Source organism: Vidua macroura, chromosome 7 (genome assembly GCF_024509145.1).
Source record: "Vidua macroura isolate BioBank_ID:100142 chromosome 7, ASM2450914v1, whole genome shotgun sequence".
In the NCBI taxonomy this organism is placed as follows: Eukaryota; Metazoa; Chordata; class Aves; order Passeriformes; family Viduidae; genus Vidua; species Vidua macroura.
In genome coordinates, this window is record NC_071577.1 from 20,322,297 (window position 1) to 20,345,555 (window position 23,259).

The following is a 23,259-nucleotide window of genomic DNA, read 5'->3' on the forward strand; positions in this document are numbered from 1 at the left end:
CCGGCCCCGCAGCGGCGCGGGGAGGGGGAGAGGCGGCTCTGAGGGAGCGGGGCGGGTGTGCTCGGAGCTGCTCGGCGGCGCCTGAGGTGGACGCTCAGCTGTCCCTTGCGCCTTGAGGGCCCGATGGGAGAAGGCGACGCTCGCTTCGTGGAGGAGCCCGGCTACGCGCAGGTATGCGGCGTTACGGGTGCCGGTGCCGCTGCCTGCCCGGCGAAGCCTGCGGGTGCGCCCTGCACCGGCGGGGAGCCGTGAGGGCTGTGGGTGTGGGACCCTGGATCGCAGGGGCCGCGGCGAAGCCGAGAGATGCCCGTGCACCAGCGGCTCTCGCTTGGCACTGCGGTGCCCGGGGGCTCGGCCATGCGGGCTCAGAGCGCCCGGGGCTCCCCCTCGCCCTGAGATGGAGCCGTGCCGGGCGGCAGGGACTCGGCTCCCGGCGTGGGTGAGCCGTGGGCTGGAACGGGAACTGTAGAAACTCACAGAAGCGCCGGCGTTGTCCATAGGGCCGGCGGGAGGGCAGAGCCTCACCCGAGGGCATCGGCTGGGCTTAAACAGCTGTGTGTCTTCTCACTATCGCATCTGCGTCTGCCCAGCTGCGGGGTGGGCTGGGGTTTCTTTCAATTACCAGAAAAAAGATAATCAAACAAAAAAACACAGAGGAAGAATAGGGCTTCTGCCTTTACAGATGCATTCCTGATCGGTCAGCAATGAGCACAATATGTGTATTGGTAGAAAAACACTTGGATCGTGTGTCATAGTGAATCACTTTACTGCCTGTTAAAATGCAACATGTGAGGTACCAGACTGTGTATTGAATGGTTTATTGTCCTGCTCTGGTAGAAGTATCTAGAATACTAACCAAAAAAGGCCATTAATAGTGATTATAATCATTTCTGATAAACTTACTGCAGTATATAACGATCTTTGACACTAGGTTCTCATCTCCATCAGATAGATCTATTGGTACAGATAAATTTTGATACCTGGTAGCTTGAGCTAGGTGCCTCAAAAGAGGGACCCCAGACAAATAAATTCCTGGGCAATTATTATTACAGTCTAAACTCTGCACACAACAGCGTGGATCAATAGCCATATTAGAGTCTGGGCCCTTCTTGACCTTCATTGTTTTGCTCTTTTGTTACCAAGTGTTTGCCACGTGGTCATCTTCACATCCTCTTATGTCTGTTTCTGTGGTAGTTTCAGTCAGTTCTGTAGTCCATGTTATAATGTGGTTGCTCAGCTATTAATTTTTGAGTAGTATTTAAATTACAGCTTTGTCTATTCTAACTATTAATAATGTTTAAGCTGTTAGTTCCAGGTTTCACTGTGATCCACCTTTGACTTATGCAATATAGCTATATAGCTCAGCTTGCTATAACAATTCTAGCTACTTATGCCAAGCAAGCACTTAGCTACTTTCAAATAATACTATTTTTTTCAATAATTCTACCTTTGTTTTGGTAAGCATACCTTTAATAATTTGATTAATAATTTATTAATAATAATTAAATAATTTAGTATTTTATAGGAGTTTAACCTCATGCCCTAGCAGAGTTTCAAGGCAAGGTTCACTCTGTTAATTACTACCTAGGCCATTATTCACACACAGGGCCAGAGGTGTGTACATCTATACCTGTGCACAAAGTTACTATGAAAAGTTCCCCTGGAGTCAGTGGAATGCATCAAATCCATTTACATTTCTCAGCAGTCAAGAGTTGCGCCTCGAGGCCTGTAGGGGGATGGTCTTTCCTGTATGGGAGGCTTGAGGGTTCATGAGCTCCAGGTGGTGGTCACAGCCTGCTGGAGTGTGGGAGAGTTCAAAGGGCCTCTTTTGGTACTGCTCTTTATTGGGCCAGGAGATGCTTGAATTTAGTCAAAAATATGTTTCCATCCTAGCCATAAACCCAAGTTCTAAAGTACTGGAAGTTTTGGGGGAGAAAAGTCCAGTAACAATGGTGCAGTTTCATTTGTGCTGCAGCTGGGGGAGGTAACTCCTGAAATCATAGAGCAGGCCTGAGGAGGTGTGGGAGGGAATGCACCGTCACAGTTCCCCCATGTCTGAAGTCAGTTCAGGTGCTCCACAGAATGACAGTGTGGTCACCTCTTGCTTCTCTAGACAGGTTAATGCTATGTTCCAGTTGTAATTGGAGGGAAATGTTTGGTTATCTAATTATTATGGTTTTGTTAAATGGTAAGAATATGTATCAGGAATGCCTCTTCAACAGTGCCATCCATCAAGTTATTCTCCACACTACACCATACTGAAATGCTGTTCAATAAGAAGCATTATCCCAATTTACCTTTTGCATTTCAGTGGGGAAGGTGCCCTCATGACCTTCCCTTATAATTACTGTTAGCAGTAAATTTTACCCACAGTGAAGAAACATATATAGTGTGGAATGTACTATAGTTACCATATTGATTAAAATAAAGAAAAGAAGTGAAGGTCTCCAGCCTGTGGGAACTTGTTGATGTGTGAATCAAATTTGGTTCATGCTGGCAATGGTTGCTCCTGCAAGAAGGATAAGCAATCTTTTGATGGCTAACTTGATCTCCTGGAGATGTGCTGGCATCATTCCTAGTGCCATTCCTGAAAAGAGAAAACAACAATATCCACAGTGGATATTGTAATCCAGTGGATTATGCCCTGCATTCATTTGCTTTTTCTATTGTGGATATTAGTATTTGCCCCATAAATTTATTAAATCAACTTTTTAGTATTGATTGGTTTCCTGTAAACAAACCTTGTACCTGTGACTCATATATGACATGATAATGGGGATGGATATCCTATGGCATCTACCAGAGCAGTTTTGGTACAGCAATCATATTAATCTGTTCAGTGCTTTGTTGGATTCCTCCAATTTAAGGTTGTGTTATTTCTTGTTAATGTTGCATTGAAATACAGAAATCCAGATGCAGCTTCCTGGTGCAGTTTCCTGAACTGCACCAATAGTATGTGAGAATGAAGCAGGATTAGACTGCTTTTTTCATCTGGTTTGTAATCCAACCATACCGTAATCTTTATGCTGCAAACTGAATGGCTTGTTCTGCTCTGGCCAGGGAGTGGTGGCTAATTGGGCAAACAGACACTTTGTCTGTCTCTTCAAGACTTCTACAAATACAGCTTGTTGGCAGGTTTTGCTTATTGCTGCTTGTAGGCCACTCCAGGAGCACCAAGGAGTAGCTCATGCTGCTCAAGTTTGGAACTTGTACTTGAGAATTGCTGTGCTCAAAACCATTTTGTGATGGCCTCTCAGCTGTGAGCCAGTGCTAATTTAAAGCAGTGCCTACAAGCAGTACATGGGGTCTTTGTAAACTGTTGCAATTTCTTACGATGGCTCTGGATTGGCTTCATCTTTTAGATGTATATATTACTGTGTTATTGTTTTGTGTTTCAGCTTTACACACATGCCTTAAAAACTGGCCTTCTGCTAAAGTTATCTTTGGACAGCAGTCCCCAGCCACAAGATGTGGCAAAGGCTGCCAGAGGTTAAATAAATCATTGTTCATTGTAAGCTAGAGACCATATATAGTCACGGAAACAGAGAGCACTTTTCTCAGAAAAAGTTGTGCAGGATGAGCAGTCACAGAAGTAACTGTGGATAAAAGAATGGTGGATAATTTTTTAAATGCTGTGTTCAGAGAAGAACCTCTCTATTTACCTAATGGTGTTTTCCTCATCTTGTTTAAACAATTGATCAGATCCTGATCCATGTAAACATGTTCTGTTAGAATATTGGAGAAAATTTTGAATGCTCTTTCTCTCCTAAAACCTGTTTCTCTCATTGATGATTTTCTAGGGGCTTGCTCTGATGTGATCCAGTGTGACACTGGCCAGAGCTCTAATGTACTAATTTCTGTAAATTCTTAAGCAAACCAAAAAGGGAGACATGTATTCTTTTCATTATTTTGCATTTTTCCTACTCATATTCATGCTTATTGGTGGTGTTGAAATTCTGATACATCCGGATCAATAATTTAAATGGGACAGAATAATTCAGACCTCAAAAGAACTGAAAATAGTTGAATTTCAATTTAATTTATTTTTTAAGTTCTAATATTGCAGGGTGTTACATAGAAAGAGTTTGTTTGTTAAGGTGTTACTGGAAGTGATCAATTCTTGGGTGCTGCATGTACTAGTGCTTTCTTCCTTTTCTTTAAGGTCCTTAGATTAAGAAAAAAACTTAAGTTGCCAGGTATGAGTATCCTTCGAATATTTCTTTCTTTCAGTGGTTTATATACTTGGCTGCAATGCCTGCACAGTCACCTGCCCCATCTAGCCAGTTTGTGTACTTAACCTGCACAAATTGTTTGTTGTTCTTAGATTTGTCTTCACTCTTAGGTTTTGTCGGTAAGTTGAGCTTTTGCTATGCTAGACAAATTCTTAGGGTTACATTGGTTTGTGTGGCTTTGGTCTCTTTTTTGTGAGGAGCTTTGACCCTTATGGGGCTCTTCCAATCTGAGATGCTCTTAGGATTCTATGGATGTCTTTTAGATACAGGAAAAATATACTACACAGTTACTGAAGTGAAGCATTAACATTTTTGGGGAATAGGAACAGCAAAGTATTTTGTGGACGTTGTGGACAACTCTCAGCAGCTGTTAGAGGTGGACTGCTGGTCCAGGTGGATCTGTGTCAGGTCCAGGATGGCTGTTTTCATGTTGTTCTGCTTGCTAAGCTGGAATTGGTCAGAGTGCCTTGTAAGCAGGCTGGCAGTGATGCACTTCTTGGCTCTGTACTGGGGTACTCTGTTGGACCCCTCCACTTCAAGAAACCAAGCAGTATCCTGCAAACATTTCTTTTAATCAACTTACCAGTTGCATTATTTCCTAATACTAGCACAAGTATTTAACTCCTCTGTCCCTTCCTTCCTTATCCCTCCAAGACACTGGGATTGAGGGATAGAATACATAGTTACCATTGTGTATCAGTGATGAGGGGGATTTATCTTGGTCTGCAGCAGCAAGGACACCTCCTCTTGCAAAATATCTGTTCTTTGTGTTTTCTGGGATATTTGAGGCAGGTAGGGCCCTGAAAAGGTGCTGCTTGCAAACAAACATTTTGCAGAGCTAGAAAAGGAAGAAAGGGGTCCTTCTTGCAATGTGAAAAATGCAAACTGCATGTCCCCAACCCATTCATAGTGACAATGTCATACCTTGGCTGGGGTTTAAGGCCCGTTACAGCAGCAGTCTTTTGGGATAAGGAATTTTGTGGTGGTTTTTTTTTTGTTGTTGTTGTTGTTGGTTTTTTTTTTTTACAAGGCTCAGCAAGGTTTATGAGCCTGTAAAGGGTGTGTAGTATGAATTATGACTCTGGGGCCTGGAAAGATAGACAGTGACAGGTATCTGAGGACTGGAATAAAAAACTAAAGCAACTGGTTACACAATCACTATAGGGAAACACATTTGCACTCTTCTTGTGCCACACAGCTGTGCTGTCTGGTGAGGCAGCTGAAGCATGTCCAAGCACGTCCACAGGCCGCTGCTGGCTCAGAGCACTGGCTGCAACTGCCTGGTTGTTTCATCAGAGCTTGGTCTCCTGGCCTCTGCAAACCAACTGCTGACACCACACTTGCTTTGTGCTGGGAGAAGTTACTGCAGCTGTTGAACATGAGCAGCTCTCTGTGGAGTTAAGACACACTGCAGCCATGATTATCAGCATTGCCACAAGGGTGTTTTATGGGGATTGGTGGTTCAGTGCCCCTTTCAGAAGTTTCCTTTTACCTCATATGCCGATTCTTGATTTGTGTCCAACTGAGCACCCTGTTGCCTCTCTTTCCACACAGAACTTTTACGGACAGGTGGCTACTGGAATTGAGCTGTGGTGGTCCCTTAAATTGAAAGGTATATTCTCTCATAAGGTGTCTGCTGTGCTGCAACGGTTAAATGTATGGGAAAGTATTACAGTTTACCAACATTCTTTTTCTGTACCTTGGGTGATACAGAGTGTGTATATTTTTGTACAGATATAAAACACACACTATATATAGTGAACATTAAGTTTTATATATCACATATGTGCATACATTTTGTACACATACACTATTAGAGTGCTGTACCACTCTATATATTGTATAGACTACATCTAGTACTATTATGTGTATGGTATATATGAGCATACATATAAAGCCAAATATATTAGACTTGTTCAAAATGTACTATGATCAGCTACTTAACTGTTCTGCCAGTTGATATTTTGTCTTCTTGTAGACAAATGTTTGTGGCCATCTTGTAAAGGAGAGTAATTGCTTAATAAGAGCAGGTTGAGTTCTTATCTTTGAGATGCTCTGAAGGGTCTAGCGGCATTTTCTGGGTCTAGTTCTGGAAGCTTCTTGGCCTCAACTACAAAGAGTGGCCTAGCATATATCCAGCTAACCTTTTTCTTTGGGCATTGTTGCATCAAAAGGCCTTTCAGCAACAATGAGTAAAAGCATACAGTGAGGGCTGATATCTTAGAGGTGGAGCCACATTTTGTTTGTTGGGTTTGGTGGGATTTTTTTCCCTGCATAATTTTGGCTTTTCCATAGGGCTTTTTTGGTGGACTTGAAACTACTCTGCAACTGTGTTGTATCAAATTTCCACTGTTAAATACAAACAGGTATGCAAAGTTCTTGACCAATTTTGGGGGATGTATCCATCTCCACTACTTACTCAAATACTCGTCTGGCACTATTTAAGATTTTTAGGCGGTTGTTTGCATGGAAGGGCTCCAGGGCACAGGGGAGCCGTGTCCCGGTGGGAGCTGGCATGTGGTGCTCTGACTCCTACCAGTGCTGGCAACGGCAGCAAGCAGCAGAGAGCCTGCGAGCCTCAGATTGTGCCTTATCTCCTGCTGCTCCTTATCTGCCCCTTGCATGGAGCAGGGCAGCGAGAGCTACAGCAGTGCTGAGGGAGAACTTGTTAAAGCCTGCCACTTTCAGCCTGTTCTTTTGGGGAACTGTGGCCACCTCAGTTAAGTGTGAGAAAAATCACTATTACCAAGACCATCTTTAATTTAAAAGAATTTATTTCACACTTCTATACAAATATCCACAGGTAATTTCTAATCATGGAATGATGTAGCATTCTTAGCTGGTATAACAAAAGTTTGAGATAAAAATATACCAATGACGTGACTTATTTTTCAAGAACTTTAACACTTCTAAGACATTCATGTTCTTAGATGAGGGCCACAATCTGATTTTATACTCAGGGGTATTTCTCAAGCTTCTTAGCCCCTGCTTAGCCTGGCTTCTGATGCTGCTGAGCCTTTAAGCAAATAAACTAGGATTCTAAAAGCTCAAAAATTGGGTAACATCTGAATTAATATGTAAGCATTCATAAAGTCAGGGTCATAACATACTGAGATTATCTAGTTTAATAGACTCATCTTAGTTAACACTAAAAGGTAACTTTTTAGGTGACCACACCTTCCAAGAAGGTATATTCAAAATCAGCAGTAAAAATAAGATATTTGACAACTGTCCTCCTAGCAGGTTTTTACCCTATGAGGGGAAAAAGTACCAAGAGGTTTTTGCATAGTTCATAGTAGAAGCAATTAAACATGCATACTTTCTGAGCAGAATTGTTTCACATGGAATACACAACTGTGAGCTAAATCTTTGTTCTTAAATAGTACCAAGGCTTTAGAATATGGGTAAAAAAGTAAACTCTTTAAATCACTCTCTCAGTTCTGTTACAATAACCAAATTGCTAATAACATGGTTCTACTTTTATCAACATTCAGGTATTCAAGATGATTCAGTAGTCTCAACGTGGATCAGCTCACATCCTGACAGTTAAGGTAAGTAAGGCATCTATAGCCTCCAAGTGCTATACAACAGTTGCAGTAGTCAAGGCCTTTTACCAACCAGGAAGTCCTTATGAAGCTGGAAAGAGGTTTCCAGAGGACTTTTCACTTTCTTGCAGTGAGTATAAAATGGTATCTAAAACACCACTTCACTTTGGTGTCCAAATTGTTAAACAGTCCACAGTAATATACAAATCATGTTACAGGACCTGATGTTACAAACATCAGGAAAAGAAAGCACCCATAGACATCATTTGCATAAATATTTACATTTTAGAAAGCATTGGCACCTTCAGTGATTTATTAAAATGCAGTGAAAGCCTCAGGTCTCATAATTTGAAGTTCCAACAGAGAAACACAAAAACCAGAACAGTGGATTTAAAAATTCAGTAGTCTTCAGCCTACCAGTTAGTCAAAGACAATTATTTATAATAAAAATAAATACAAAAATGACTAATATATATATATACAGAAAGTACATCTAATATTCAAGCCTCTCTTTAAAAAAAAAAAAGTATTTGTGAGCAAGAATCACACAATCTGATCTTAAAAAAAAAAGAACCCAAAATCAAGCAACATGACCCATTGCACACATAATTTAAGACAATGCTTTTTGTTAAGCCCTAACTACTGCAGCAGGCAAAGGTTATGACTAAAGCAGACTTGCAGGTCTTCAGTTATACTTGAACAAAGTGTGCTAAGGCCACTGTGTGTTTATAAAGCACTGTGCATTGAGGGAAAAATGGAGAACTCATCTTGACCTTAAATAACAGGGAAGAAAGTCAGGATCGCAGGAGAATCAGGTCTGCTGTAGTGGTTTTGCTTATTTTGCAGAAAAGACCCCACATCAGCATAATATTATCTGAAGTGAGATTAGATTTAAGGTGGATGAAGAGGCAGTGTGGAAATTAAATAAGGCAAATTAAGTCTGTTGAAGGCATTTTAACTGTGCAAATAAAAGCCTCAATATAAGTAGTAATATCTACAATCAAATGGTGAATGTCCTTAGTGTTCACAGGTCTAACTTCATCAGTATTCCATGAATGAAAACCTTATCCTCTATCTGAACTTTGTGGATAAACAACAGTTTTGCCTAAGAATAACTTTCATTTTCATTCCATTTGGTGAACCACTGTTTTATCTCAAGGTCTTGGCTTTTCCCATCTTTGATCTGTCGCTCCTCTTTTCGAATTCTTACAGCGTGATAGCGGGGGACACTGTCTTCGTACCTGGAACGCCGGAAGAACCCGCACTGCACAGAGAAGGAAAAGAACAGTTTAGGTGTAAGTTGCTGCCAAAGTACTACAACTGTAGAGGCATTAAATTCTTTCTTCACACAAATATACAGGTAAGAGAATTGAAAACAGAAGTATGTATGCCAAAAATGTAGCATATTTAGCTGTAAAAATGTGAGCCAAGAGGTCTGAATTAGCTGTTCAGCAGCAGTTAAAGACAAAGGGCATGCTCTGACTGTCCATGGTAATCAAAAACCTTAAAAAGACTCCCTCCAATACAAAGCTGTTCATTCATCTAATGAGGACATTTACTGCTACACACAGGAAAGCTGCTTCTCCTGAATCAAAGGTAGGTATGTACTGCAGTGTCTTCCTGTATGATGACATGATTTACCTTTAAGAACCTACAGAAAGATTTCCAGAACATTCAAAAAAAGTTACCCTAAGGGCCTTGGTTTTCAAAGCACCATTTCCATTTCAGTCACCTGAACTAACTACACATATGCTGTATTAGAAACATGAGTCTTGCTTGCCATGGGAAGTCACCCTGGATGGAACCTGTAACAGCTTATTTGTACTCTGCAGTTTTTTATTCAAAGCCACTGTAAAAACTGATTTTGAATATCGAGGCATGGACTAGAATTGATTTCCAAAACAAAAGGGAGCTATGGCCACAATATACAAAGATAATTACTCGTACACACTCAGCTTTACATCCTTCAGGTTAAGAGACATTGTGCCATCCAGCTGTCATTAGATACTGCTGGGGGTAAGAACATGTTAAAAGGAGCAAGCTTTTTTCCATAGTATTGAGGGTGCTAGATTTTTTGTTTCTGTTTGGTCCATGGTTTGGGTGTTTTTTAATATTAGAAGTTAGATACAACTGAATTTTAAAAAATTACAGTGAACAAAGACCAATTCCTTAGCATCCCATTAAACAGTGTTTTGAAATAATTCATAAAGAATTCCTCCCCACTCCCTCATCCCAAGCACACTTATGGATACAATATACATGCACGTAATATCTTAAGTGGAATAAAGGTTGCTGGAAGCAATAAATCATCATGCATCTTGTAACTTCAGCAAAGTGTGTTCCTAGAGAAGTACACCTTAGAACTCGAGTAAAACAGATGTGAGACCTGCAATAAATTCTCATTATGGAAACTCTTCTCCGATGTAAGCAACATGTACAGCATGCACTTAAGGTTAGTAAAGCAAATATATGTATTGTTGCTGTAGTCTTATCTTTGCATCTTAACTCTACAGTGTTGATTCCCATCTTGCAAGCTTAAAGACTTATTTGTAATGTTAAAGCATAAATAAAAAAAAATACTGAAGCCTGTTGCAACAGCTCGCCATGTTTTTTAAAAAATAAGAAGCATTTTAGACCAGCGTAAACCTCTGTATGTTCACATGCACCAAAAGCTGAAAATCTATCAACAGAAGGCGCAAGCAAGTATGACAGCTTGAAATCCAAAAGTTAATAGAACTTATGCAGAAAAAGCTTCACAGTTAGCCACTGCAACCATAGCATGTGCCACAGCTAGAAATTAAAAAATATCATCAGTTACCAATTACAGAAGTAGATCAGTACTATGCATCAGAAGTAAGTCTCTCTTTATCAGATGGCTGAGCATGGATCTCAGCCTTGTGATATGTGGCATCGTAATGATCTTTCTTATTTCTCTTGAAGAAACCACACTACAAGGAAGCAAGGTATTAAGTCATTTTTTGTTGACTGGAAGAAGTCAAACCTATTAAAACTGACTTAAGTCTGTCACCTGTCTTCCCATTATCACTTCACAGGTCAAAGAAACAAAAAGAAAAAAGTCATATTCACAAGAACTCAACTGTTTCTACATCTATACAATAACAGAATAAAATAACCTGAGTTATTAACAGAGTAACCTGAGAATTATTATTTCAGAGGCATTTTGATAAATTTGTAGAGAATCTGTTTGGGTTTTTTTAAGAAAAGCTACAATAAAGTATGTCCATAGCAAGTGAAGGTGGCTGTGAAGAGCAGAAGGAAGCCTATACAGAAACCTGTTTGTGGACTAGTGCACTGGACAGACAAAACCGCACAGTGTAGAACAAAACCAGTTACTGCTTTGACCCCTTCAGTACAAGCTTTTGTCTTAAACCAATGATGTATCTGTCTTTCCAGTACAACGTTTGTCCTTCATAGAACATCACAGTCTGTGTCATCAAAAACAGTATTTTTAACTGGGTGTGCATGTCAAAAATGTTTGTTACTTTCATGCACAGTAAAACACTAGCAGTTATAATGTAAAAGCCCACACAGTATTCATTCATCTGGAGTAATTACAGGAGCAGCTGGGCATTTTTTAGAAAATAAGGAAATCAGAACTATCCTATGTGAAGTAACTTGCAGCAAATAGCTCCTCAAAGCTAACTGCTGCAGTTTCACTGGAAAAAAAAGTGACAGAGAGGATATTCTTCACCTCCTCTTCCTTAATAACCTTCTGCTATTCCATAACAGCAAATACTAACTGCCTACACCTATAAATAAAAGGATTGCTCTGTTATACTTGGGACCACAAATAATTGTAATTTTTACAGTGGTCATTAGAAAAAAGATACCTGATTTTGCAAATAGTTACCCTTTTGTTATACCTCTTTATTTATTTAAGGTTTCTAATATAAAAAAGCAGTAATAAGAAATTCACCAGCACACATGGCTATGTATTAATACTGTGCTTTTGGTTATTTTCATCTACTATCAATTTAATGGTTTTTCTGATGTTATGAGAACAGCGCCCTACTAAAGCACTTCTAAATAGCTCACATGAAGTTTTACACCTAACTGCAGAGGCTCCCAATACTTCTATCCATCTGTATCAAACTATGGCCTCTGAACATTTGTTCAAGTTCCGTCTGGAGCTCAAAATACTTCCTTTTGAGGATATGAAAACAGAAACATTATGTGACAAATGTGCCCGTACAACCATTTTCATTCCAAGTGTTGCAAAACTGAGAAACTGATAATGCATGATTTGTGCAGTTTTGCCCCATTTTGAGTCCCAAATAATTAATTAGTTCACTATCTTGTCAGTTACAGACCAGAAAATAAAAAATAACCAGATTAATAAAAGCTCACCTTCCATAGTAAGAATACCAACAGTGCAAGCATGAGTATTCCAGCAAGGATAGCCACTGCAATGATCCACCACGGAACTCCTGTATAAAGGGCTACTGGTTTTGCAGGAAACACAGTAACACGCACCTACGGGACAGAAAATGTGCAGGTGGAAGGAGTATTTTAGAAGGTACATGTTTAATTAGGAAGCTGCAATTTATATAGTCTTACCTCTCCTCTAACAAGATGTCTTCTACCAAATGCTTTTGAAGTTCCTACTGGTATTATTTGAATATGATAACAAATTTTTTCAACTCCATTAAAAGGTAAAAATTATCAGTAATTCAGAACTCAGTTAAAAAGTTAAACTTTTAGCTAGTTTTGTTTTAAATTCGTTTCATTCCTGGTCTTTGGAGATAAGGTAGAACAACCACAACCATAGTATGTGGTTAGCATTAAACATTGAACCTACCTGAGCAACTTCATTTGTGAGTTTAACATTCTTAGCTGCAGCAGGAACACTAATAGAAGCCCTAACAAGAATGTCAAGGTAATTCATTTTGGAGTATTCCTGTTCCAAAATAAAACATGAATATTAGACACAGAACAGGGAAGAACTCTGACCTTTCAAAAAGGTCAGGTAAGAGGACTTACCTCTAAGAAGGTGCTGTTCCACAGCCTGGAACGCAGCACAATAGATGCCTTGCTGTCTAAACCCTTCAGGGGACACTTTATATCCACACAGCGTGCATTCGCATTGCAGCTCTGCAATTACAGATTTCTACATGTAAATAAGATCACATCTTCACAGATTGTTTAAACCTCACCCCATGATTAAAAACTGGATTATATGCATCATACCTATATGCAAGACCACCATCTGTTTGTACTAACAGTAATGGAGAAATACAATGAAGATGTTATTACTTGATTATCTTAAGGTAAGTAACTATGCAGATATTCTTTCCTAGTTCTTCCTCAGAGTAGATAATCTAAATGTTTGAATTTTAAAAGCATCAGTATTTGGATGTAAGATAAAAAGAAGGGAAAGAAAGAATTTCTTTCACTCTGCCAAACTCAGAAAAGCCCTCTTTTGAGTGCCAAGGGAGGTATCTGACAAGAATACAGCTGTTGCAATATCCTTACCAAGGTTTTATATTTTCTTTCTGAGAATAAAGAAAATGCCTGGCTGTCTGTAATCTGCTTCTCTGCAACTTCACGCTTCCTTCTTGAGTTATGGGATTCCTACAAGGAAAAAAAAGTAAAGAACTAAAAAGCAGTTTATCATAAGAATCTATTAATTCATGCAAGCAGAGAAACTAGAATTCAGTGTTTTCTTCTTCCAAAATCAGCATGTGACTGACAGCATTCTATATCCCTACTTACCTACATTTACTGCTAAGAATAAAATTTGACATTACTGAAAGAAAGGCCAACAAACTATTTTTTTTAATAGGGCAAGGGGAGGTTTAGATTTATAAAGCTTTCACTGCTATTTCCATTTTTATTTCTAGATAAAGGGTATTAATGATACTGTGCTAAAATAGTAAGAATGTGCTACGGTCAGAAGATGCAGGTTTTTTAAACTGTATATTAATTACACTCACTGCAAGTTATATTAACTAATACAGTGATCTGACAAAAACAGAAAACAGGTTTATGTGCATGCAGTTTTAATGCTGGGAAATAAAAACACCTCCCATATAATATTAAGATTATATGAAGAAGAAAAAAATGCAGCTTAAGTTTTAGGAAAAAGATTTTGCTAGAGAGGAACAATCCAGGGCTATGAAAATTGTTTTTTATTATATTTGTTTGAAATAAATAAATGAAAGTTCAAGCCCCCTGTCTTCAAAAAAAAGCATGGAATGCCCCTAGGCTGGGAAGATATTTTGTTATTTATTGTTTTTTGAGTAAGAACTCAGATGTTTTTATTACTGAGCAATTTTCAATAATACTGATAAAATTTATTAGAACAGTCAGCAGTTTCATCAAGTATAAGAGCCTATGACAGCAGTGCCCATTGCAAAAATGGTCATCGTGACATAGCATCTATCCTTTAGCATATCAGCCTTATTAGCTGCTATGAAGTCTCCCGATAGGCTTATTCACTGATATACTGGCCATGTATTGTGCTTCTGAGCTGCTTAAGATAAAAAGTAACTCCTCCTAGAGGCAAGCTCTCATGCCTTACTCTCACTTGCTGTGGGGTGCTTTCATGTTGTACCAATTCACCAGCAGAAGACTGTAACATACCGCAACACGCAAACTGTTGATTTCATTCTCGGGTTGACAGTAGACTTTTTCCAAGCCTTTGGAGTCTATTTTCATCAGATAAAGCAGCCATTTGCCATTACTAATTTCTTTCGGCCACTGGATGTCCAAGGAAGCAGTGCCAAATGTTTTCAGTGGTCTGCCCAAGTTAGTTACCTGTTAAAATAAACATTCTTTGAACTGTGAAATACTTTTCAGAGGGATTTTCTTCCTGAAAACATTATTGACTTGGACAAGCTTTAAGCATGCAGCTAACAGGAAATGTAGATCAGATCAGTCAAAACAGTACAAAGCATATACTAAAACTAGCACAAATTGGAGAGCATGTAAATACATAGAAGGATTAGAATTCCCTAACATGAACTTTTAGTTGTTGATTTTTAGAAATTAATCTTCATGTGAAACAACAACTCAAATTTAGAGTTAACAAATCAGTTAGTTGCATAACTGAGGCAAACTGCAAGTTTCTGAGGAACTCTGACACAGAGAACAAGCTCTTGCTCTTTTAAGTCTTAAGTTTATTCCCAACCTCTTTATTTTATTAGTGTTACTAATCATGCTAGCAAATTTTAAATCAGGTATTTTAACTGCTGCTGCTATAATACATGGACCAGGTAAAGAAAGAAGTAAAGGACTGACAGAGATGGACTTTAATTTCTCTTAGCCTCCTCCTGGCTGTATTATGCAGAAGACCAAGACAGTGGAATAAGCTCACAAATTCAGAGGGGATCTCACAGCACCTCCTTGCGCTGGCTCTGTGCTCAGCCCGCTCTTGCTGCCTGTGTGCACCAGCAAACGCCTGGGCAGGCCCCAGGCAGGTTCTGCTTTACTTTGTTCCCTCCCTGCAGGGACTTTTATGCCATAAAACTGAATGTGCATGAACTGCTCCAAAAAAAAAAAAGTGTGCAGGCATCCTCAGGCCACTTCCTTAGAATACGATCATAAAATATCAAGGCCTAAAGAAGCTTTAGCCCACAGTCAGACTGTATGTTCTGAACAGGAAGTCAGGATTTGGGACAAAGAAAGCAAATTTTATTATAGCAACTTTTCCAAGTATTCATATGCATAAAGCAAGAAGCTCTGCATTTGATTAAAAGCAGCTGTTGGCATTAATCTAAATTACTCACTCTGAATTCATACTCTATGAGGTTTCCAATATCATCTTCAGATTTCACTGCACTCTCACCAATGATGTTACCTCCAAAATATACCTGAGAAGGCTTAGCAACTCTGTTCAGGTGGGGGTGGGAAAGGAGAATAATCAGATTTTGATGAAGCTGAAGCCCAACTGTCCCCAGATCCCCCAATCTGTCATGCTATCAACACCTACCCAGTGAGTGATAAAAGCAATTCAAGAACCACTTTAGCACTGGCTATAATTGGAGTCAAATTAACTTGAGTGCTTGTTCTACAATGAAGAGAAAAAAATGGTGTTTATTTTACAAATTTAGTGGGTTTCTCTCTACTAGTAAATTACTTCTGTGAATCAAACAAATCAATTCAAAATGTTTACAACTGTATATCAAAGCAAAGTGCAGCTGCATACACATGAAGAAAACTTACGTTTCCAGCTTCAGGTTAATGTCTAAGTCTGTTGTATCAACATTAACCTTAGTGGTACTTAAGATCAGATAAAAGGTTACCTAAACAGGAAAGAAGATAATGAAATACATGAGCTCTTTATAAGATATATTGATAGATGAAATTTTATAGAAAATTTCAGCATTAAGTTCTAGAGTTAAAAAGACAGATCCAAATCAAATTTCCAGTTGCGACACAGAGGAACTTTGGATGACTGCAGTTAGTCAGAATGAGATTTTACAACTAGAGTAAAGTAAGTGCAACTTACATTAGAATTTCTTTTGAAAGGATTTCCAAGTTCACACTCTGCTTGAGAACCATTTTGGTTAGCACCACATGTTAGCTGTTTTTCCTGATTAAACAGAACACATTTACAAGTAAAAATATGCTGGAAATATTTAAAATTTTCAGTATTTTTTCTCTTAAAAATACTTACAGGATAACCCCTCATCTCTCTGAATGCAGAGTATGTCAGACTGTCTGGAAAAGTTGCAATTAGTTTAGCTTCATATGCATCTTCACCATCTTTTTGTGGATTTTTTATATCAGATGGATTGTTTGTCACTGTTATTTCCAGGGCAATATCTTTCTGGTCTTTCAGAACAAGCACTGGCATGCCATTTTCACTACAGAAACAGAATGTACAGGGTTTCTGTGCATTATGAAAACAAATGTGTATGCAAGCTTGCTTCTTATGATTGTTTCTCCAAATACAATTTCCTCTTATTAGGAGATAATTATAGTAAAACTATGAACATGCACAGTCATAGGATTTTTCCCCCACACCAGTAATTCATCTGACAGTAGTGAAGAGAACAAAAGAGGATGATAAACCCCTCAAGTAATCAGGAGTTTATAGTACTTCTGAACCAGCACTTGCATCTGACTCATGTAGTGATGAATTTTCTCCAAATCCATCTACTGACCTGCTTTAATCTTGTAAAGTATACATGGGTTTGGCTTCCGAGAGTGGCACTCGCTGCTAAAAATGTCTGACTGCTGGCAGTAAATAAACATTTGTTTGTTTGTCTGTTTTACCCCCCCCTCCAATTTCACTGGCCCTCCAGGAAGGAGGGCTGCAGCAGGGTGCTGGGGCATGTGTTAAAATTAAATCATCACTGTGCTTCTCTGTAATGACTTCTCTTGGGCTATGAGACCATACTCTATCAAGTTGTCATACAGTCAAGTTTCATCTGCAAAATAGTTAACAGTGTCATACAATAAACTACTGCAAGGCTGGTTTAGAATATCATTTCTCCAGGTGTTTAATTGGTTTGTTTGGTTGGTTTTTTTTTCCTTTAGCCCACCCCTGCACTATTGCAGCCACTTAGTATCCATTCAACTCCAAACGACTTTTCTTCTCAAGCTCTTCCCCTCTGCCCCCATTCCTCACCCTGACAAATCAATACTATTACCAAGTGCTGTGTCTGCCATACACAGAAAAAAAGTTGCTCTCTTTCCCAAAATCCTCTCCTAAAAGTTCTTTTAAGTATTTGTTAATAATTTGAACTCCTCTCCTAAAAGTTCTTTTAGGGACTTGTTAATAATTTTAACTTTAGAAGTGTATTAATCGAGACTTACAGTGGTAAATAAGTAAACCTGTCTTCATTTCCCTCTCTCGTACAAAACCGGTACTGAAGCTTAAGATTGCTGTGACATTCATTGTCTTCTCCACAGCCTTCTTTTAAGAACTCCACCTAAATAAAACCAAACCAATTTTACCACCCGACACGCAATAGTAGCCTAAAATCAGATTTCTGAAGCACATTGAATAAAGCATTTACATGGAACTCACAAGGCACTTTCCTGGACAGAGTTCAGATTTTAACCTAATTCTTGCCTGTTGAGTTTTGCTTTGTGAGATACAGCCCTTGATGCTGGTAGTTTAGAACTTTAAATGTGACTATAAAGCAGAGTTGGATAGTTCTAAATGAGAGGTACACTTCTTATGAGAAAATACATCTTAAAGTCTGATTCTTCAATAAACATTGAGGAAACGAGAATCTTTAATGGAGATATTCCCTCCCTTCTATGTCACTGCTGCAGTCACTGCTCAAATGCCATTTCAGCATCCTAACAGTGGACAAATTAAGAGTGTACATTATCTTGTTATGCTGGACAAATGTTCCCAGCAGGAGACAATGAATTTCTATTTTTAATCAAAAGTACAATTCCTCCTAAACTTACTGGAGAGAGGGAAGAAACTGAGGAGCTATACCATCTTCACTTTTGTTGCAAAGAACACAGTGCATAGTTCCTAAAAGTTGTAACAAGTTCAGAACAAAAGATAAAATAATAATCCAATAGTTACATGTCCAGTGCCACCCCAGTTATTTCCTTTGGACATGATTTCGTTTTCTAAAGTCTTTAAAATTAAGTTATTTGTAGAAGTACAGATTTTTGTGAACATGTGGTATCAAAGGCTTACTTTTGTGGTCTCTGTTTCAGATTCATTTGAATTTAGAATTGGTATAAGATCTGGAAGTGCGCTCTCTTTTCTCTTGGATGGTGCCTCCAGTCCAGCAATTTTAACACTGACTGATATTGGAATGGGACGTAGCTTATCTTTGATTTTTTCCTGTTAAAATATTTTAAATTGCATCATTAGTGTACAGTGCAGAGAAGAAAAAAACAACATGAAGATGAGCTTTTGATACTGTATATAAATTCAGCATTTTCTAAACATGCAGGAACACAAAGAGCCCAGTGCTATTGTCCTTTTTTTTCCTTTGGTTTCCAAATCTGACTATTTCTCTCACCATTAAGAATTGCTAAGAACCAGGGCCAGTAATTCAGGCAGGTGAAATTCACACAGCTATAGTAAAATAACACACTGGAAGAAGTTTGAGTAACATGGACTAGTAAAAGGTGTCCCAGCCCCTGGCACGGGAGTTGGAATTAGATGATCTTTAGGGTCCCTTTCAACCCAAATCATTCTATGATTCTATTCTATTCATAAATTAAAGTTCTTTAATCTGCTGTGGTCAAAAGCAACCTTGGAGGCTGACTCATTCCTGCTGAGCCATGAAGAGGGAATCTGTTTAGCATCTGGAGCAATACCACCTCTAGGCACCACTACAGCAGCCAAGTCAAGGGAGCACATACCAACCTTTCATGCCTTGTCCATTCATCCACACCAAAACCCATGGGTTAAAATTCTTTTCCTGAACAGTAACACTATAAAATTCTCTAACAATTATTTCTGTTGGAAGCAGCTCTCCATTTTTGGCACTTAATTACTCTCTATTGTTCTAAATTAGTTCAGCTCCATTGACCTCCAGGGTGTGCTGCAGTGGCTACTGTTTTTATCCATACTTTGCAAGAAAGGCAACAGGAGGAAGCAGCATGTGTGCAGAAAATAGTAAACTATGGTGGGTTTCTATTTTTTATCTATTATTTTTTGTAAGTTTTTATATTGCATATGACTTTGAAATTATATACAAAGGTTCCTTCCATGAGGCTGCCAAAAAAAGCATTCTTTTGTTTTAAGTGGATCTAAAGGAAACAGAAATAAAATGCTCTCCCTTACCTGCAGTATAAGCTTTGTAGTCACACACTCCCATGAGTTCTGTCCCCTGAGGGTTGTACTTGCAGTGAACTGATCAGACGAGTGGTCACTGAAGCGCACCCTGGAGGGCAGGCCCAGCTGCCGCCTCTCATTTTCCACTTCAAACGTGTAATTGATCTCTATGTGAAAAAATAAAGTATTGCCATTTTAAAAAGAACTTTAATTTCACAAGATATGATCTTAAGCATTATTCTAGAAGACTGTTCCAGACAGTGCTGGGCTTCACAAACTGTTTTCAGTCATTAAAAAAAAAAACCTTCTCCATGTCAGTTTTGTCCTGCCACAGTTGAGGGCCAGGTACCCCGTGTGTGAATCTAAAGAAAATTTCTAAACCAAATCCTATTATTCCCTAAGTAAACCGTTCCCTTGGGCATGCGGGGCTGGCTGGGAGAGCTGTAATTGCCGTACGGAGCCAGCAGAGGGCTGAGCTACCCACTGCAAATACCCCAACTGTGCTGTAGGGGGATTCTGCTGGGTCCCAAATGGCACCTGAGAGCCAGCAGGATTCTGAGGTCAAGATACACTGGTAATTTTAACACTGAAAGCAGAAGTGCGACTAGAGCTGTCCAGTTTTGTGCTGAGGCATGCTTTCCTAGATCTGAACTTGGTGCATCTTTTAATGATTGCTTCACCGAGCTAATTCAGTGCTGCACTGATGGAAACAGCACTGAGTGTGCCAAGGCACTGAGAGCTGCAAGCATTTCACCTGCTAAAGGACCAGCACCCATTCGGGCACAGCCTTTGGATTTTAAAAGTAACTGAGAAACTCAAGACAATACAGGAGAAAAAGGGTCATTGGGCTTAAAGTTCTTCTCATTTCCTCTCAAAATCCTACACAGTTCTAAGAGGTAGTAACAGCAGCATTGTAACAAGTGCTTTACATCTTTATGGCACAGTCTTCTTCTATTAATGCAGACTTTTTTATTTCAGTTAATGATTTCCACAAAACCATTTTCATTAATACAGGATAGGTTCATACAGTAAACCACCAATAAGAAATAATGCTCACTAAGGATGTATAAAATGGGCCTTAAAAAAGGTTTAAGATTCTCTAAAGCAGCACTAACCTAGAGAGGCAAAATGGTTTGGATCTGTATAGAAGCCATTTGATCACTGGCAGTTATATTAGAAAGCTTTAGTCTGTCATCCACAGAACAGCTTAACACACCAGCATGACTCTAAATACAGACTGTGCAACAGCTGAGCTTAGCACTGAGTCACATTTTAAATTTGTCAGTCCCCATCTGAGATGAGTCACTATAATTTGAGTAATATGTTTCCATTATGAATGCTAAAGGAAAAAAAAAAGTGACAAACAGATCAAAAATACTTATCTTCAGAACTTACTTATTCTTGGATTTAAATTTCTGGGGTTTGAAGTATATTTAAAACATGCTTTCACATCCATCCTGTAAAAAGTGCCAAGAAATTAGTATTAACTTTTATTAAGGCATGGTCCAACAGAATGAAAAGTTTTAACTGATAAGTCTTATGACTGTGGTATTTACTGCTTACTAGACTGAATTATAAAGCAAGAAAAAATGGTTAATAAGCAATTCAGCATTTGCTCTTATGTGTCTACTCAAAACAAAGCTGTTCAAGCCAAGATACTAGTGTTAGAAGTCTGAAGAGGCAAGGTGACATTCATTTTCAAAAATGAACGTTATGAGAAGGACATATTCCACACCTTGTCTTTAGTACAGTAGCCTGAAGAAATTCAGGAAGTCAAAATGAACATTTGCAGATACATTTGCTTAACCTGCATGACTCTCATATCCCTTCACTTAAACATGATCACTGAATGAATTTTGACAGTAGAAAGCTCAATACACCAAGGCTTCTGATAGAGTAATTTCTTTTTTCATTTACCTGATTTCACCATGGTCCTCAGCGTTCTTTTTCTTTAGATCAATTCTATCAGGCTGTACTGTAATGTTTCTTCTAATGCTTATCACAGGCCGAGATCTTCATTTGGGGGAAAAATGGGGAATAAAAAGAAGATGTAAAAAAAGAAGTCATTTCTGTTAAGAAATAACTAATGTGAATATCAGATTCCCTCCATGCCAGCATTGATTTGCAACAAAGACACTCCAAGAAACACAGAGTTTGGCTTTGACATTGGTTAGAAAAAAAACCTGAAAACTACTGAAAGCTAAGCAAAGGTCACTGAGAACAACTACAGATCCTGAGGGGGAAGCAGACTACAGTAATGTGACATTGTTGTTGTCAGTCTATACACTTAGAAAAAACAGAAAATTCAGTGGTGGTTTCTACCCGCAGTAGTAATTCAGCCCCTGGGAACAACTATAGGTACTACAATTCATTCAGATTCATGTTCATAAGAGCTTTAATATGGAGCCTGGTGGCTGTGGGAAATGTTATTTCCTGCTTCCTCTGCATGTAGGCTGTAACCATACTTCTGCATGACAACCTGTCTTTTCTCTTTCTGGACAGGAGAAGACATTTCACATGAACAAATGAATGAGGTGATCCTGTTCTCATTAAAGCATCCAAAGGTTGTTTAAAACAGCTGGTAAGCCACCTGCTCCATTCAACTGGGCCACTCCTTTCACTGTTTGTCACCATAAAAGGTTTTTGTTCTCACCTTGGTAAAAGATTTTGTCCTGCCTTTATCATCAAAGGATTAAAGCTCCTTTTGAGTAAGCAGAATGCTAAATAACCTGACCAAGTCCTCTACCACCTACTCTGTTCTCTTCCACAAGCCAGGTGAGTTGCTTTTCTTGGGTGCCGTTCCATTGTATTTAAAAACATTACAATTATGTGCACAGATTCTATACAACTTAGAGATGGCAGCATAAATTGTAGGAAGGGGTGTTCTGCCTGAAAAGTAAAGTTGTTTGTCCCAAAGCCCTGGTGTAATTAATTAAGGTTCCATATATAATACCTGTACACATTTACAGAATCTGACAGGGAACCAACAGCAACATCAGGGTAGGAATTTTTATCCAGGTCCATATTTCCAGCAATAGAGTAACCAAAGAAATTGGTGTTTGTTTTTTCACCATCAAGAATCTAAAAAGCAAACAGATTGAGGGAATTCAGGCATTTAAAAGTGATAAAGGTAAAGTAAGTAACAAGTGTACATAACTGTCTTACAGCCAGAGACGAAAGAGGGGAAGACATAAAATGAAGAAGGACCTCTGAAATAGGACCTATGAGTTCAGTTCAGCTAAAGGATAATGAAGTGCCAGGATGATTTGCTCTTCTTCCAAGAAGTTACTTGGCAATAGCAGTGAGTACCAGAAATTACTGATCTGCTGAGAGCTTAGTTCATCTTTATTTACAGTATTCATGGACTATGAACACTTGAAACAGAAGAAGTATTCTATAAAGTATTCAAGCAGTATTCTAGGGAGTATAATGAAGTTCCATTCCCACTCTGCAAATTGGACACAGTGACCCTCAAAACAAAACAAAAACAACAAAAACAAAACAAACAAACAAAAAAACAACAGCAACCAACCAAACATTTTTAAGAAGGAAGTGAAACAGTAGTAATGAAAGAGAAAACAAAGAAACTAATTGTTTTCAAATCACCAGATTTATTTTTTTAAAAACACAGGATTTATTTATCTATACATATTTTTCCTTCTGCATATATTATTGGTGCCAATGGATGGCTCCAGAAATAAAAATATATATTACTATCAAGAATTCCTAATCTTTCCTGTCAGCAGTGCAATCTTTGAAG

At 38.8% G+C, this 23,259-nt stretch overlaps 1 protein-coding gene and 1 long non-coding RNA gene across 21 annotated transcripts in view; one reads left to right on the top strand and one right to left on the bottom strand.

Moving 5' to 3' along the window:
- The first annotated feature begins 6 nt into the window (after nt 1–6).
- LOC128810020 (uncharacterized) lies at nt 7–22,918 on the top strand. Of its 6 annotated transcripts, XR_008437892.1 has the most exons (7): nt 7–171; nt 5,787–5,844; nt 6,528–6,598; nt 7,727–7,783; nt 8,990–9,137; nt 22,002–22,274; nt 22,667–22,918. It is a non-coding gene; the product is annotated as an uncharacterized LOC128810020 (long non-coding RNA). The 6 variants fall into 6 exon arrangements; XR_008437893.1 differs by lacking the exon at nt 6,528–6,598; XR_008437895.1 differs by lacking the exon at nt 5,787–5,844.
- ITGA6 (integrin subunit alpha 6) overlaps nt 6,989–23,259 on the bottom strand; it is a 138,282-nt gene continuing 122,011 nt past the window's right edge. For 13 of the 15 annotated variants that reach the window (XM_053982517.1, XM_053982518.1, XM_053982528.1 and 10 more), the window contains 17 exons: nt 22,453–22,580; nt 21,417–21,512; nt 20,895–20,956; nt 19,509–19,666; nt 18,408–18,557; nt 17,561–17,676; nt 16,416–16,605; nt 16,248–16,331; nt 15,962–16,041; nt 15,729–15,806; nt 15,526–15,628; nt 14,381–14,554; nt 13,271–13,369; nt 12,779–12,889; nt 12,597–12,695; nt 12,146–12,271; nt 6,989–9,041 (listed from right to left, as the gene is read on the bottom strand). In XM_053982517.1, the coding sequence (XP_053838492.1) occupies nt 8,883–9,041; nt 12,146–12,271; nt 12,597–12,695; nt 12,779–12,889; nt 13,271–13,369; nt 14,381–14,554; nt 15,526–15,628; nt 15,729–15,806; nt 15,962–16,041; nt 16,248–16,331; nt 16,416–16,605; nt 17,561–17,676; nt 18,408–18,557; nt 19,509–19,666; nt 20,895–20,956; nt 21,417–21,512; nt 22,453–22,580 (2,013 nt within the window). In that variant the 3' untranslated portion in view covers nt 6,989–8,882. Of the gene's footprint in view, nt 9,042–10,595; nt 10,726–12,145; nt 12,272–12,596; nt 12,696–12,778; nt 12,890–13,270; nt 13,370–14,380; nt 14,555–15,525; nt 15,629–15,728; nt 15,807–15,961; nt 16,042–16,247; nt 16,332–16,415; nt 16,606–17,560; nt 17,677–18,407; nt 18,558–19,508; nt 19,667–20,894; nt 20,957–21,416; nt 21,513–22,452; nt 22,581–23,259 lie in introns of all 15 variants that reach the window. The other 2 variants (XM_053982516.1, XM_053982520.1) reach the window with 1 other exon arrangement.